This window comes from Aegilops tauschii, chromosome 5 (genome assembly GCF_002575655.3).
Source record: "Aegilops tauschii subsp. strangulata cultivar AL8/78 chromosome 5, Aet v6.0, whole genome shotgun sequence".
NCBI classification, from domain to species: Eukaryota; Viridiplantae; Streptophyta; class Magnoliopsida; order Poales; family Poaceae; genus Aegilops; species Aegilops tauschii.
In genome coordinates, this window is record NC_053039.3 from 332,574,279 (window position 1) to 332,590,907 (window position 16,629).

At 43.2% G+C, this 16,629-nt stretch overlaps 1 protein-coding gene across 1 annotated transcript; it reads right to left on the reverse strand.

The window, feature by feature from the left end:
* Positions 1 to 3,214: 3,214 nt before the first annotated feature.
* Positions 3,215 to 4,931, reverse strand: LOC109778561 (probable cinnamyl alcohol dehydrogenase 8D). The gene is made up of 4 exons (XM_020337126.4): positions 4,738 to 4,931; positions 4,529 to 4,642; positions 3,935 to 4,448; positions 3,215 to 3,842 (listed from the first exon to the last, which is right to left on the reverse strand). The coding sequence occupies exons 1-4, from the start codon at positions 4,815 to 4,817 to the stop codon at positions 3,480 to 3,482; spliced, it is 1,071 nt and encodes a 356-aa protein (XP_020192715.1). The 5' UTR covers positions 4,818 to 4,931; the 3' UTR covers positions 3,215 to 3,479.
* Between the last annotated feature and the right edge of the window lie 11,698 nt (positions 4,932 to 16,629).

Below are 16,629 nucleotides of genomic sequence, written 5' to 3' on the forward strand. Positions count from 1 at the left end.
ATGATGTCATGTGTTTTGTAATCATCCTTGCTGGACTTTTTTGTTGTTTGTCTATTTTTTAGCCTTTTCTGCTTTTGTGTGCTGTCAGGTTGAACACATGCGGGCTGCCTGGTCAGCGCTAGCTAGCTCGGCTCCCTCACTGGCCTTGACTTGATTGATACTGTACTAGTTTGCATGGATGAGAAGCAGCCCTATTGTGTATAAAGCCTGTACCCTTCAGTTTTTTTTGCAAAGTGCCCTCCAGCTTGTCCCTAGGTTGACGTCTTTTAGGTCAATTTACCCCATCCGCAAAACATGAAAAAAGTTTATGATTTCTTTTTAAGAATTTGAAATAAAAATAGTGGTAGCTTAAAAAGTGTTCATCAATTCAAAAAAAGTCAAAAATTAGAAAAATATATTCGCGATGTAAAAGATGTTCAAGAATTTGAAAAATGTTCGCTAACTTCAAAAGTTTTCACCAACTCAATACATATTGGTGAATTAAAATGATATTCACGGACTTGTTAAATTTTCATGATTTTCTAAAAATATTCATGAATAAAAGAAATTGTTCAAGAATTCAAAGAAAGGTCATGAATTTAAAAAATGTACATTGGGACAAAAAAATGGTCGAACCTAGTTGCGAGTTGATGGTGGACTTGAAATTGGGTAAGAAAATGTCGGGGCCAGTTGCGAGTCAAGGATGGACTTGCAATTGGGGCAAATAAAAGGGTCAATGGCCGAGTTGCATGTCAATGATGGACTTTTAACTGGGATGAAAAATTGATTATAGTCCAGTTGCGAGTCAAGAGTGGACTTGTAACTGGGATAACTACACAAAACAACAATACCAGTTGCGAGTCGAGGATGGACTTGCAGCTGGGACAACTACACAAAACTACGCTAGGAGTTGCGAGTCGATGGTGAACTTGCAACTAGTACAACAACAAATCTATATGCCTAGTTGCGAGTCGAAGGTGGACTTGCAACTGGGACAACTACGAAACTACGAGCCTAGTTGCGAGTCAAGGGAGGACTTGCAACTGGGGATGAAACAAACTATGGGTTTAGTTGCAGGCTTAGTTGTGTGTGCAAACTTGTAACAAGGACAACTACACAAAAACTACGATACTATTTGCGAGTCAAGGGTGGAGTCGCAACTGGACAAGGAGAAAATACGAGCCCAGTTGCGAGTCGAACGCGGACTTGCAGCTGGGATGCAAAATAAAACAACCGGCCAGTTGCGAGTCAAGGGTAGACTTGTAACTGGGACAATAAAAACATAGACTTCAGTTGCTAGTCGAGGGTGGGCTTGCAACTCGAAAAACTATGAACCCACTTGCGAGTCGATGATTGACTTGCAACTGGGATGAAACAATCTATGGGCCAGTTGCGAGTTAAGGGTGGACCTGCAACTGCGATGAAAGTGAAAATACATTTGGAGTTGCGAGTTAACAATGAGCTTGTAGCTGGGATGAAACAAAAAATGGGCCCAATTGCGAGTGGAGGATGGACTTGCAACTGGGATGAAAAATAAAACAACCCAGTTGCGAGTCAAGGGTAGACTTGTAACTGGGACAATAAAAACATAGACTTCAGTTGCAAGTCGAGGGTGGGCTTGCAACTCGAAAAACTATGAACCCACTTGCGAGTCGATGATTGACTTGCAACTGGAATGAAACAATCTATGGACCAGTTGCGAGTTAAGGGTGGACCTGCAACTGCGATGAAAGTGAAAATACATTTGGAGTTGCGAGTTAACAATGAGCTTGCAGCTGGGATGAAACAAAAAATGAGCCCAGTTGCGAGTGGAGGATGGACTTGCAACTGGGATGAAAAACAAAAACATAGGCTTCAGTTGCAAGTCGATGGCGGGCTTGCAACTCGGATAACTATGAGCCCACTTGCGAGTCAACAACAGACTTGCAACTGGTACAACTACTAAATCATGTGCTCAGTTGCGAGTCAAGGGTTGACTTGCAACTGGGATGAAACGGTATACGAAATTGTACGTTTGAAAATTAGATGAGACATTGCCAAATCTCATCTCGATGAGTAACAACTTTTGTGAAATAGAGGACCATATACTAACACCGGCGCAAGCATAGGAGACAACGAGAATAAACGGCCACAAGAGCGACACCAAAAAACGGCCCGACAGTGCAAACACCATCACGAGACAAGGCACATGCATGTGAACAAAATAATTTTGCACAAAACATACATGTTTAATCGCGTGGTGAACAACTTAGGTGTGACATAGCTAAAAACATCTAGATGGGAATTAGCTATTTGAAAAAAAATAAAAATAGAGATATCTAAAATAGATGTGAAAACAAAAAACAAAATCATAAATTTAAAAAATGGAAAAACAAAAACAAAAAACAATCTGGTCCTCGAATTGCGTGTCAAGAATGGACTCGCACCGAGGACAAAAACTGATCAAGCCCAGTTACGTATCAAGCGCAAGCCAAAGCCTATCTCTCCACGAAGCTTGTCTCTTCGACATTGAACTTGAAAGTAAATAGAAATACATAGCCACAAGCAATAGAGCATATCACATCCAGTTTTACAACACATGTCAGAAGAAATGGAGCGCAAGCAAACAAAGACCTGACAAGTGAACAAAGAAAACATGGTGACATAGGAATACATCGGCCGCCAACATGAGATCCAGAGTGTGCGGAAAAATTAAAACAATAAAGTCCAACAAACAACATCTAGTATGCGTGAAATTAGAAATTTGATCACGTGGTCTCGCTTAGGATATTATTTGGGCGATAGAAAAAAGACAAATAAAATATAATAAATGAAATGTTTTTTAACCTGAATACAAAATGAAATGTTGGTACAAGGAGATAGTGCAACTGCATGGTGCTTAAAAATGTAACAGAAATGGGAGACTAGAGAGTCAATCCATTCATGTGTTTTGAGTTTACCACAAAAGGATCAAGACACATGGATTCGTGGCACTCTCGTGACAAACCCTCGTACAGCTGTGTGAGTCTTTTTTTTCTAAGGATCAACAGTCGCATGAGTCAAACAAGAAAAGACAAACAAAACACAACCGGCCCATCTAACAATTCCTGCTGGGCCTCGCTACTAATAACACCGCGAACCAGAACGCACCGCGACAAGCGACAAGCCAGGCTATCGACCAGAAACACAAATCTTAGCACGTGAAAATCCAACGGCAGACAAGTTAGATGTGATATAGCTATTTTACATCTAGATGTGAAATAGCAAATCTGCAAAGAGGCTGCAAATTCATCGAGTTTTATACAATAATTAGGAAAAGATTATAAGGCCCGTGGCAACACATGGATGTTCTACAGTTATAGGTAATATTCGAGAACGGAACATGGCCAGAACAAACAACACACGAAGCAATTATTTCACCTGAAAATCTGGAAATGCACACATCAACCCATGGAAATAACAACACCACAAATCACGACCTCACGTGGCCGCTGACCGCCGAGAGTCTACGTGTCGGAGCACTAAGCGGCGGCGTCCAGCTGGCTGCCGGCAACGTCGATGACGAAGCGGTACCTCACGTCGTTCTTCTCCAGCCGCTCCACCGCCGTGTTGACGTAGTCCATCTTGACGACCTCGACGTCCGCGGTGATGCCGTGCTTCCCCGCGAAGTCCAGCATCGCCTGGCAGCTGCTGACGCTGCCCACGCCGTTCCCGGCCACGCGCTTGCCGCCTCCGATGATGGCGTAGGCCGGCAGCGCCAGCGGCTCGCTCGGCGCGCCGACCACCACCATCTGCCCCATCGGCTTCAGCAGCTCCAGCAGTGGCACCAGCGGGTGCCCCGCCGACACCGTGTCGATGATGCCGTCCATCGTGCCCGCCGCCGCCTGCGCCCGACAACGTACCCTTGTCAATCGCCACCGTGCCAAGAGTCATGCACACACAGGGTCAATCAATGGAGGGGGCAAAGAAACGTCACCTTCATTTGCTCGGCATCCCGGCTGACCAAGAACGCGTCGGCGCCGAGCCGCTCGAGCGCCTCCTCGCGCTTCCTCGGCGACGAGCTGATCACGGTGACGGTCATCCCGAACGCCTTGCCGAACTTGACGGCCATGTGGCCGAGGCCCCCGAGGCCGACGACGCCGAGGTGCTTCCCCGGGGCGTTGAGGCCGTACTGCATCATCGGGCTGTACACCGTGACGCCGGCGCAGAGCAGCGGCGCCGCCCCGGCGAGAGACAGGCTCTCCGGGACACGGAGGACGTAATCCTGGTTGACGACGAGCACGTCGGAGAACCCCCCCTGGGTGGTGGCGCCGTCGTAGTCCACGCCGTTGGAGGTGAGCACGAGTGTGGGGCAGTAGTTCTCGTACCCCTTGCTGCAGGTGTCGCAGGAGCGGCAGGAGTCGAGGAAGTAGCCCACGCCCACCGTGTCCCCGGCCTTGAAGCTCTTGACGCCAGGGCCGACGTCGGTGACGATGCCAACGATCTCATGCCTGCGCCGGCAACACGGTAGTAACAATTAATCCACCATTGTAGTCGTAGACCATCGATGTGTTTTGGTTGGTGTACCCACCCTGGAACGATGGGGTAGAGGGCGTTGCCCCACTCGTTCTTGGCGATGTGGAGGTCGGTGTGGCAGATCCCGCAGAAGAGCACCTTGATCGTCACATCGTCGTCCTTCGGAACCCTGTGGTGCATCACGGGAATTCATCAGCACAGCGCAAGAAGCAGAGGCGAGGCCGAGCAGAGTACCGCCATGATGGGGACTGGATAGAGGAAGACCTTCGCGAGAAGCTGTAAGGGGAGAGGAGACCCGAGTCGTCCCTCGCGGCCCAACCTATCGCAGGCGTGCCTTTCTCCATTGATGATTGCTTGCTCTGCTTATTCGCCTATGCTCCGAGCTGGACTACTTCGATTTCCTGCTCACAAATCAGGGTGCTGGTCACTGCCGAGCCCGGAGATGAGAATAAATAGGCATGCCGACGAGCCGGACTGGACGTCAGACACTACGTGTCGACGGCACGGCAACGTCAGACACTACGTATCTCCACTCTCCACCTACTACTGGTCGACTCCTGGCCGAAACACGTGTATCCCCGAATTCCATGCTCACACACCTGGGACCTGGCTGCAGGTCCGCGGCCAGCCAGCGGCGGCTCTGCCTGCTTTCTTTCTTCGATCGGAACTGAAATGTTAATCAATGGAAGGGTTTGTTCAGTTGGGCCATGTTTGTCGCGCGGTCCGCATATTAAAAACCGCGAAGCAATGAACACTACGCACTGGGTCATTTGATCAAAGCTGCCCATTCAGTGCGGGGTTGGGAGCGGATAAAAGAATCGAGGCCAGTGTAGTGTGCAGTGACGGTGACCGGCCGGGCAAATTATTGGACACGTTTGACCAACGATTCGCGAACTGGACTCAAGATGGTTAGTTTTTTTTAAACTGCTCACATTTTTTTATTTATTTCAGATTTTTCGTCGATGTTCGTTCAGTGGGAGAAGACGTATCCGTAAACTATGAAGACACTGTGATGGCCTCACCAATATTAAGATGTTGTGTTGACTCGATATCCCACAGGTGCTCATAGAGGTAGGGATGCCTGTATATGCGTATATATGGGCATCTGCATTGTACTGTGTTCAAGATAACCGACGATTCAGTAGATGGGCCATGGATTCAAACTCGTCTCTTAGGCCAACTCCAACGCACGATCCACGTCTGTTTTGTCCGGATTCTGTCCTTTTGAATAGGGCAAATGGTTGTTTTCCGGCCGCGCCGGAACAGCCGTTGCGCCCAACCGACGGACGCATTTTGTTCCGGCACCATGTTTCTTTTGCAAGAAAAATAAAGTAAAAACTGAAATAGCCCATGGCCATAGCCATGCCAGCGGCCATAGTTCATGTCGTCCTGAGCGCCAACAGCCGGTACACATGTCAGCCTACAAAATGATCACCCCACGGTCACGCCGTCACACTAGCCAGTGGCCGACACACTTGCCAACGCACAAAAACGGCCGAAGTTCATGTCTCGCGGCCCTAGTTCATGCCGACACACAAAAGCCGACATACAAAATGCCACTCTTGGGCGTAGCTCAATCATCTAGCTCGAGCATCGCCTTTTGCTTCTTATCCAACCAAACCCTTCTCCTCGTGACACCTTCCTCAAGTCCACAGTCATAATCTCCACCTCCTTCACAATGAGAGCGAACGCCACCTCTTTTGCTTTGGTGTTTGCATTGGTCACCTCAATCTTGAGCTTCTTCGTTTGGACGACCTCCTCAATCTCGACCTTCCTCCTTTTGACGGCCTCCTCCATCTCAAGCTTCTTCGTTTGGAGCTCGATGTAGGCCTTCATTTGCTCCTCTTTTTCTTGGCGCTTCCTCTCGTCCCTTGCTTCCTTTTGGGTCATCATTCCTTGTAAAGTTTCTTGCAAGGCGAACGATGTCACATCACGCTTCTCATCCACCTTGGAGTTGGTCTTGTCGCTTGGTCGCTTCTCTCCTCCTTCATGCTCAACAATGGCCGCTGCCCTCCATTCTTCTTTTGGGCGGCATATTGCTTTTTAAACTCGGGGCAATCTTTGATGATCATCGAACAATGGGTGAAGGTGAATGGCTTGTTCCCATGTTGGGCCTTGAAGGCTTCCAAAGTTTGGAATGCCTACAAAATGAAAGTGAAGGTCACAATGTAACAGCGAAGGACACAAAAGCCAACAAACATGAAAATGGCATATGAACAAAAGAGAAGAAGTTGCATACCATGTCGCTCACGCCCAGGCCACTCACGGGACGCCCAAAACTTGTTGCATTCGTGTTGGATAAACCCCCCACCTCTTTTGGATTGAGCGGACACCACGACTGTGACCCACAAGTATAGGGGATTAATTGTAACTCTTTTCGATAATTAAGAGTGTCGAACCCAACGAGGAGCAGAAGGAAATGACAAGTAGTTTTTAGTAAGGTAATGTCTGCAAGTGCTGGAACTGTAAGTAGCGGGTAGTTTGATAGCAAGATAATTTGTAACGAGCAAATAACGATAATAGTAACAAGTATGCAGCAAGGTAGCCCAATTCTTTTGAGGCAAAGGACAGGCCAAAACGGTCTCTTATGATAAGCAAAGCGTTCTTGAGGGTACACGGGAATTTCATCTAGTCACTTTCATCATGTTGGTTTGATTTGTGTTTGCTACTTTGATACGTTGATATGTGGGTGGACCGGTGCTTAGGTGCTGTTCTTACTTGAACAAACCTCCTACTTATGATTAACCCTCCCGCAAGCATCCGCAACTACGAGAAAAATATTAAGAATAAATTATAACCATAGCATTAAACTTTTGGATCCAATCGGTCTCTTACGAAATAGCGCATAAACTGGGGTTTAAGCTTCTGTCACTCTCGCAACCCACCATCTAATTGCTACTCCACAATGCATTCCCTTAGGCCCAAATATGGTGAAGTGTTATGTAGTCGACGTTCACATGACACCACTAAGGGAATCACAACATACATACTATCAAAATATCGAACACATATCAAGCTCACATGATTACTTGCAACATGATTTCTCCCGTGACCTCAAGAACAAAAGTAACTACTCACAAATGATAAACATGTTCATGATCAGAGGAGTATTAAATAGCATAATGGATCTGAACATATACTCTTCCACCAAATAAACCATATAGTAATCAACTACAAGATGTAATCAACACTACTAGTCACCCACAAGCATCAATCTATAGTTCCGGTAACAAGATTGAATACAAGAGATGAACTAGGGTTTGAGATGAGATGGTGCTGTTGAAGATGTTGATGGAGATTGCCCTCCCCAAGATGGGCGAGTTGTTGGTGATGATGATGATGATGATTTCCCCCTCCGGGAGGGAAGTTCCCCCGGCGGAATCGCTCCGCCGGAGGGCAAAAGTGCTCCTGCCCAAGTTCCGCCTCGAGACGGCGGTGCTCCGTCCCGAAAGTCTCCTCCTTATTTTTTCTAGGTCAAAATGACCTATATACCAGAAGACGGGCACCGGAGGTGGGCCGAGGAGGCCACAACCCACCAGGGCGCGCCTGGGGGCCCTGGCGCGCCCAGGTGGGTTGTGCCCACCTGGTGGACCCCCTCTGGTAGTTATTGGCTCCAACAATTCTTAAATATTCCATAAAAAATCTCCGTGAAGTTTCAGCTTGTTTGGAGTTGTGCAGAATAGGTGGCCTGACGTAGCTTTTCCAGGTCCAGATTTCCAGCTGCAGGAATTCTCCCTCTTGGTGTGTTCCTTGCAAATTATGAGAGAGAAGGCATTAAAATTACTCCAAAAAGCATTATTATGAATAAAAACATTATAAATAACAGTAAGAAAAATGATGCAAAATGGACGTATCAACTCCCCCAAGCTTAGACCTCGTTTGTCCTCAAGTGAAAACCGAAATCGAAAAACATGTCCACATGCTTTGAGAGAGAGGTGTCGATAAAAACAAAATACGGACATAGAAGCATCATGTTGATTATTATAACAACAACAAAATTAAACATAGAACTTTTATTATATACTTCTCATGAATAAGTGATAGTTCATCACACAATCGAAGTATAAAGCAAAAATTCTATTAGAAACCAACAAACTATGTTCTCAGTCAACTTTGCAACTACAATTCATCATCTTTTGAGGAAGAGTCACATGTCGGAGCCCTTAGGCAAGTCCACATACTCAACCATCATATAGTCTTCTATGATTGCTAACACTCATGTCGTACCCATGAGCAAAACGTTTCAACCGGACACATAGAAAGATATGGGCTTATAGTTTCGCCTCCCAACATACTCACCTCAAGGGTGATGTCAACAATAATAACTCATGCTATCTATATTCAACTGGACATATGTGCCTAGATCTTTCCTCACCACATGATGCTTGCCAAAGGAGAAAAATAAAAGGAATAGAAGGAAAACTTTGACTCTTTGCATAAAAGTAAAAGATAGGCCCTTCGCAGAGGGAAGCAGAGGTTGCCATGCACTTATTTGTTCTCCCTTAGTGGAAGAGAACGTCACGTTGTATTGCCCCTTAATATGACAACCTTTATATGCAGTCTGTCGCTTTTATTCTTTGTCATCCAAATTCGTACAATGCTCAATTTTCTCTTACACTAAATGATCTCACACATTTAGAAGCAATTTTTATTGCCTTTTTGCACCGATGACAACTTACTTGAGGGATCTTGCTCAATCCCTAGGTAGGTATGGTGGACACTTGAAAAAAAGATTTGGGTTTAAGGGTTTTTGGATGCACAAGTAGTATCTCTACTTAGTGCGGAATTTTTGGCTAGCAAAGATAGGGGCAAGCATCACATGTTAAAGGATCTATGACAATATGACTTCTATGTGAATATAAACAAACATAAACCATTAAGTTGTCTTCCTTGTCCAACGTCAACAATTTTGGCATATAATATTTTGATGAGGGCTCACAATCACAAAAGATTTCTAGGATAGTATATTTATATGTGAATCTTCTCTTCCCTTATTAATTCTTTCATGAGTTGCACCATTGACTAATGCTATGCTTGTCAATCTCTAATAAAATTTTCTACTTATACTTTTCCTTATGTGGTGCTATCACCTACCATAGGATTAGTATATAATCTTATTGATTTATTTCCTTTCTGTTTTTCTTCTTCTTCTTTATTTGCAACATGAAATTAAAGAAAGCAAAAAAAAACTCAAACTAACTTTATTATATAACTTGCACACGATTACAATGATAGATCACTAAGCAAACTCTCAAATAAGACAGGATCGAACTAAACTTTATTTCATCTAAAGAAAAAGATTGAACTAATATAAGTAAAAGCAAAAAGATAGTCGGATGATACGATACCGGGGCACCTCCCCCAAGCTTGGCGGAAGCCAAGGGGAGTGCCCATACCCGATACTTAGTTCTGTTTTGGTGGTGAAGAAGATGGTGGTGATGAAGAAGAAGTCTTGCCCTCGGATTTCCACGGCAGTGGTCCACCATCATAAGAGGAAGAGTGAGTCTCACGGGTCCTGCAACTAGCAGCCAAACTCATACCTTTAAACCTCGCCTCATATTCAAAGACTTGGTTCTGAAGGTCGTAGATTTGGCTTTGCAGAAAGTTGATTTGCTCGTTGAGGGTGAAGATGATGTCCTTCATGGGCTTTCCATCCACCTTGAGATCACGAGAGAGGTTCGTGATCATAAGGTGATTGGCGTTGATTCCACGTTCCACCATCCCCTTGCATCGAAAATGTCTTGCTCCACAACTTCAAGCCTGTCCTCCATGGTTCCCGTCCCCTTGGGACATGGCACATCGCGGATATGAAGCAACCCCTCATGCATCTGGATGACCTGAGGGTGCTACACCACCTCCCGCATATATGGGTTGATGAAGTTCTTGAAGAACTTGTCCTTGGAGGAGCTTGAAGAGGCCATGGTAGATGGGATATGACAGAAAACAACAAGAAAAAAGAGAACAGAGGATTTCTCCGCGATACGGTGGTTACAGGTTCGGGAAGTATATATATTTATTTATTTATTTATTTATCTTGGAGGACAAGCATATGGGAGAAAAACGGAGTACGGAAGGTGTCCCAGGTGGGCACAACCCACCTGGGCGCGCCAGGCAAGCCTGGCGCTATGGTGTCTTGTGCCCACCAGGGGACGCTTCCTGGGAGTTTCTTTATTTCCAAAATTCTAAAATATTTCAAAACAAATAAAAAATATTTTTACAGATTTTTTGGAGTCCGTTTACTTACCGTATCATGTACCTCCTTATTTTCACGATTCTGGAGTGTTCTGGAAGGACTCTTTTATGTGTTCTTCCGGTGTCAAAGTTTGGATAATATTACTTTCAACATTGATAGGCGTACCTGAGATATAATGCTTTATTCGTTGCCCATTGACAACTTTCGGGTTAGTACCTTCGGAATTATTATTTTGATGGCTCCAGACCGGTAAACATCCTCGATGACATATGGGCCTTCCCATTTTGAGAGGAGCTTTCCTGCAAAAAATTTAAAATGAGAGTTGTACAAAAGAACATATTCTCCGACTTTAAACTCACGCTTTTGGATTCTTTTGTCATGCCATCTTTTAACTTTTTCTTTGAATAACTTTGCATTTTCATAAGCTTGGGTTCTCCATTCATCTAGAGAGCTAATATCAAATAACCTCTTTTCACCAGCAAGTTTGAAATCATAGTTGAGCTCTTTGACTGCCCAATATGCTTTAGGTTCTAACTCAAGAGGCAAATGACAAGCTTTTCCATAAACCATTTTATAAGGAGGCATACCCATAGGATTTTTATATGCTGTTCTATAAGCCCAAAGTGCATCATCTAATTTCTTAGACCAATTCTTCCTGGACCCATTGACAGTCTATTGCAAAATTAATTCTATTTCTCTATTGCTAAGTTCAACTTGACCACTAGATTGAGGATGATAGGGTGATGCAATTCTATGGTTAACGTCATACTTGGCAAGAATTTTACGGAAAGCACCATGAATAAAGTGTGAACCACCATCAGTCATTAAATATCTAGGGACTCCAAACCTTCGGAAAATAACTTCCTTAAGCATTTTATTTGAGGTGTTGTGATCAGCACTACTGGTTGGAATAGCTTCTACCCATTTAGTAACATAATCAATAGCAACAAAAATATGTGTATAGCCATTAGAGGAAGGAAAAGGTCCCATGTAATCAAATCCCCAAACATCAAATGGTTCAACAGCAAGTGAATAATTCATAGGCATTTCTTGACGCTTATCGATATTACCCATTCTTTGATATTCATAACAAGATGAGACAAACTTACGGGCATCCTTGAAGAGAGTAGGCCAATAAAATCCAGATTGCAATACCTTGTGAGCAGTTTTATCTCCAGCATGATGCCCTCCATAAGATTCGGGGTGACATTTCCGTAGGATTTGTCCCTGTTCATGCTCAGGTACACAACGTCTAATAATACCATCTACTCCTTCTTTATAAAGATGTGGGTCATCCCAAAAGAATGTCTTAAATCATAGAATAATTTTTTTCTTTTGTTGGTATGTAAAGCTAGGTGGTAAATATTTAGCAACAATGTAATTAGCATAATCAGCATACCAAGGAGTACTATGAGAAACATTTGTTGTAGCCAACTGCTCATGAGGAAAACTATCATCAATAGGTAGTGGGTCATCAAGCACATTTTCAAGCCTAGACAAGTTATCAGCTACGGGGTTCTCAGCTCCTTTTCTATCAATGATATGTAAATCAAATTCTTGTAACAAGAGAACCCATCGAATAAGTCTAGGTTTAGCATCTTTCTATTCCATAAGATATTTAATAGCAGCATGGTGCGTGAACAGTTACTTTGGAATCAACAATATAAGGTCTGAATTTATCACAAGCAAACACCACTGCTAAGAATTCTTTTTCAGTAGTAGCATAATTTCTTTGAGCAATGTCTAGAGTTTTACTAGCATAATGAATAACACTCAATTTCTTATCAACTCATTGTCCTAGAACAACACCAACAACATAATCACTAGCATCACACATAATTTCAAAAGGCAAGTTCCAATCAAGTGGGTGAACAATAGGTGCATAAATTAAGGCTTTCTTGAGTGTTTCAAAGGCTTCTAAACAATCATCATCAAAAACAAAGGGAATATCCTTTTGCAAAAGATTAGTAAGAGGCCTAGAAATTTTAGAAAAGTCTTTGATAAATGTCCTATAGAAACCAGCATGACCTAGGAAACTACGAATACCTTTGATGTCCTTAGGACATGGCATTTTCTCAATTGCATCAACCTTAGCTTGGTCCACTTCAATACCTCTTTCTGAAATTTTATGACCCAAGACAATGCCTTCATGAACCATAAAGTGGCACTTCTCCCAATTCAAGATAAGATTTGTTTGTTCACATCTCTGCAAAACTCGCTCAAGATTGCTTAAACAATCATCAAAAGACTTCCCATAAACAGAAAGTCATCCATGAAAACCTCAACAATCTTTTCACAAAAGTCAGAGAATATAGCAGTCATACATCTTTGAAAGGTAGCAGGTGCATTACATAAACCAAAAGGCATACATCTATAAGCATAAGTTCCAAAGGGACAAGTAAAAGTGGTATTTTCTTGATCAGGTTGAGAAACAGGTATTTGTGAAAAACCAGAATATCCATCTAGGAAGCAAAAGCGTGTGTGCTTAGATAATCTTTCAAGAATTTGATCAATAAAAGGCAAAGGGTAATGATCTTTTCTAGTTGCTTTGTTTAATTTTCTAAAATCAATTACCATTCTATAGCCTGTAACAATTCTTTGTGGAATAAGCTCATTTTTATCATTAGGAACAACAGTAATACTCCTTTCTTAGGGACACAATGAACATGACTTGCCAATCTACTATCAGCTATGGGATAGATTATACCTGCTTCCAGAAGTTTTAATATTTCCATTCTTACCACTTCTTTCATCTTCGGATTTAACCGACGTTGGTGATCAACAACGGGTTTAGCATCAGGTTCCATATTAATTATGTGCTGACATAGAGTGGGACTAATGCCATTTAAATCATCAAGAGTATATCCAATAGCAGCTCGGTGCTTCCATAGAACTTTCAATAATCTTTCTTCTTCATGTTCTGAAAGGTTAGCACTGATAATAACAGGATATATTTTCTTTTCATCAAGATACGCATATTTCAAAGTGTCTGGCAATTGTTTTAATTCAAACACGGGATCACCTTTAGGTGGAGGAGGACCTCCTAGAGTTTCAATAGGCAAATTGTGTTGTAGAGGACGTTGTTCAAAGAAAATCTTATCTATTTCATTTCTTTCATGCATATGTAAATCATTTTCATGGTCTAGCAAATATTGTTCTAAAGGATCAGTAGGTGGCACAGCGATAGAAGCAAGACCAATTAATTCATCCTTACTAGGCAATTCTTTTTCATGAAGATTTCTACTAAACTTGGAAAAATTAAACTCATGAGACTCATCACCAAAGCTAACACCAACAGTTTGTTTCTTACAATCTATCTTAGCATTAACCGTGTTCAAGAAAGGTCTACCTAAGATAATGGGACAGAAGTCATCTTGTGGGGAACCAAGAACAGGAAAATCAGTAGGGTATTTTATTTTCCCACACAAGATTTCAACATCTCTAATAATCCCAATTGGTGATATGGTGTCTCTCTTAGCAAGTTTAATAGTAACATCTATGTCTTCTATCTCAGCAGGTGCTATGTCTTTCATAATTTCTTGATATAAGGTGTAAGGAATAGCACTCACACTAGCACCCATGTCACATAAACCATGATAACAATGATCTCCTATTTTAACTAAAATAACAGGCATGCCAACAACAGGTCTATGTTAATCTTTTCTATCAGGTTTAGCAATTCTAGCAGCTTCTTCATAGAAGTAAATAACATGCCCATCCATATCTTCTTTCAAGAGATCTTTAACCATAGCAATGTTAGGTTCTACTTTAATTTGTTCATCAGGTTTAGGTGTTCTAATATAGCTTTTGTTAACCACAGTTGAAACTTTAGCATGTTCCTTTATCCTAACAGGGAAAGGTGGTTTCTCAATATAAGCAGAAGGGACAACTGGATCAACATTATAAAGTATAGTTTCTTCTTTAACTGGTACTGGTTCTTTAATTTCTTCTTTAATAGGTGGGTGATATTTAAACCGCTTCTCTTTACAGAGTTCAATATGAGTAGCAAATGATTCACAAAAGGAAGCTATTATCTCAGAGTCAAGTCCATATTTAGTGCTAAACTTTTGAAAAGCATCGGTATCCATAAAAGATTTAACACAATCATACTTAAGTTTAATACCTGACTCTTTACCTTCGTCGAGTTCCCAATCTTCAGAGTTGCGTTTAATTCTTTCCAAAAGATCCCACCAGAATTCAATAGTCTTCTTCATAAAAGAACCAGCACAAGAAGTATCAAGCATGCACTACAAATAAATACACTTATGTGATGATACGTGTTTGTCACAGTAGGTCACGTTTTCTGTCATGCATGTACATCCATGAAAAATTTATGACAGAATGAAGATAGTCATACCTGTGCTGTCGTAGAAGTGTTCCATGACATTACCAAAATTATCATCATGGAAGTGTCCACTTCCATGACGATAAATCGCGCGTTAAAGAAGTGCTTTCGTCAAGGGGTGACCGACACGTGGCATCCACCGCAACGGGACACCGTTAAGCTATCGGGTCCGGTTTTGGATTCGATAACCCGCTAACAGCCACGACCAATGCCGATTTTCCATGTGTAAAATTCTCATTGGCCGATGGAACCACGCGTCGGCTCCGTGTTGGCACAGGTGTCACTCATCCAACGGTTGAGATGGGCCTATGATATGTTGACATGTGGACGGGCCCAATAGTGGCCCATAAAGTTTAAATGGGCCGACCCAACTAAAGGCCCACAAGATTTAGCGGACCATAATGGGCCGACCTAGCTAAAGGCCCACAAGATTTTGTAGACCGTAATGGGCTGACCCAACTAAAGGCCCACAAGATTTAGCGGACCACAATGGGCCAGCCCAGCTAAAGGCCCACAAGATTTTGCAGACCATAATGGGTCGGCCCAGCTAAAGGCCCAACATTCTTAGTTAAGGCCCGTACGGCTAGTGTCAAATCGGCCCGTCAACGGCCTGTCCTAAACTTGTCATCATCGCGGCCCATGGTCACTTCTGGCCCGTTAACAGTCCGCTAAGTATATGGGCCGAATTACGGCCCGATGTATTTCCGGCCTGTTAAAGGTCCTGCTTCATTTGGGCCCATTTACAGGCCATTGAAACTTTCGGCCCATAAACGACCATGAAGGATTTGGGTCATATTCGGCCATGTCTGACATTCGTCTTGTTAGAGGCCCACTATAGATTTGGGCCACTTTCGGCCTGTTGTGATTTTCGGCCTATTAACGTCGGACGAAATCCATGGGCCATATGTGGCCGAACGTCACATCGGGCCCATTAACGGCCCATTTAAAAATGACAATAATCTAGCCCGACCGAACTTCCGGCCTGTTAAAGGCCCGTGTATTAGGTCGGCGCATTTACGGCTCGTCCGAATTTCGGCCTGTGAAAGATCCGCATCGTAAATGGGCCACCATTTCGGCCTGCTAAGACCAGTGGGTTATTTGGCACAATCAGGGCCCAATCTCACTTTCGGTATTTTAAAGGCCCATGTTTTTTATGGGCTCGAGATATTTACACCTGTAAACGGCCTATTGTTACTGAGGGCCCAAATTATGTGTTAAAGGCCCACTATGGGCACATGCCTACCAGAAAAATATGAAATCTTATGCTGATTTAGGCCGAGATATTTTTAGTGGGCTACATGCAAATTTCGGCCCATAATCGTTTTTATCCCAATTGGAATGGGCCCGACGAATGTTGGCATGTTGGGCTCCTATGAAGCTTTCGGCCGAATACATTACTAAGATAAACCTACACTATACAAAAATAGCGTCGTAATTATTGCAGCCTTTGGCAGCATCATAAATGTTGTATCACAACAAAATAAATTCCAACCATACAACAAAAGGCCTGTTGGCATAAAGTTTACAGTCCTTGCAGATAAAAGCACCATCAGATGTATAGAAGCACAAATCATTTGACCCGAGTGCTAATGTTTCAGGCTGTAGAATCTGATGGAGC

Bases quoted from the DNA above. Each gene is read 5' to 3' on its own strand.
- LOC109778561 (XM_020337126.4), bottom strand. From the start codon at position 4,817: ATGGAGAAAGGCACGCCTGCGATAGGTTGGGCCGCGAGGGACGACTCG. The intron at 4,643-4,737 runs GTCTTCCTCTAT...GATGCACCACAG, and splicing joins CCTTACAGCTTCTCGCGAAG to GGTTCCGAAGGACGACGATG. The intron at 3,843-3,934 runs GTGACGTTTCTT...TGTCGGGCGCAG, and splicing joins GGGATGCCGAGCAAATGAAG to GCGGCGGCGGGCACGATGGA.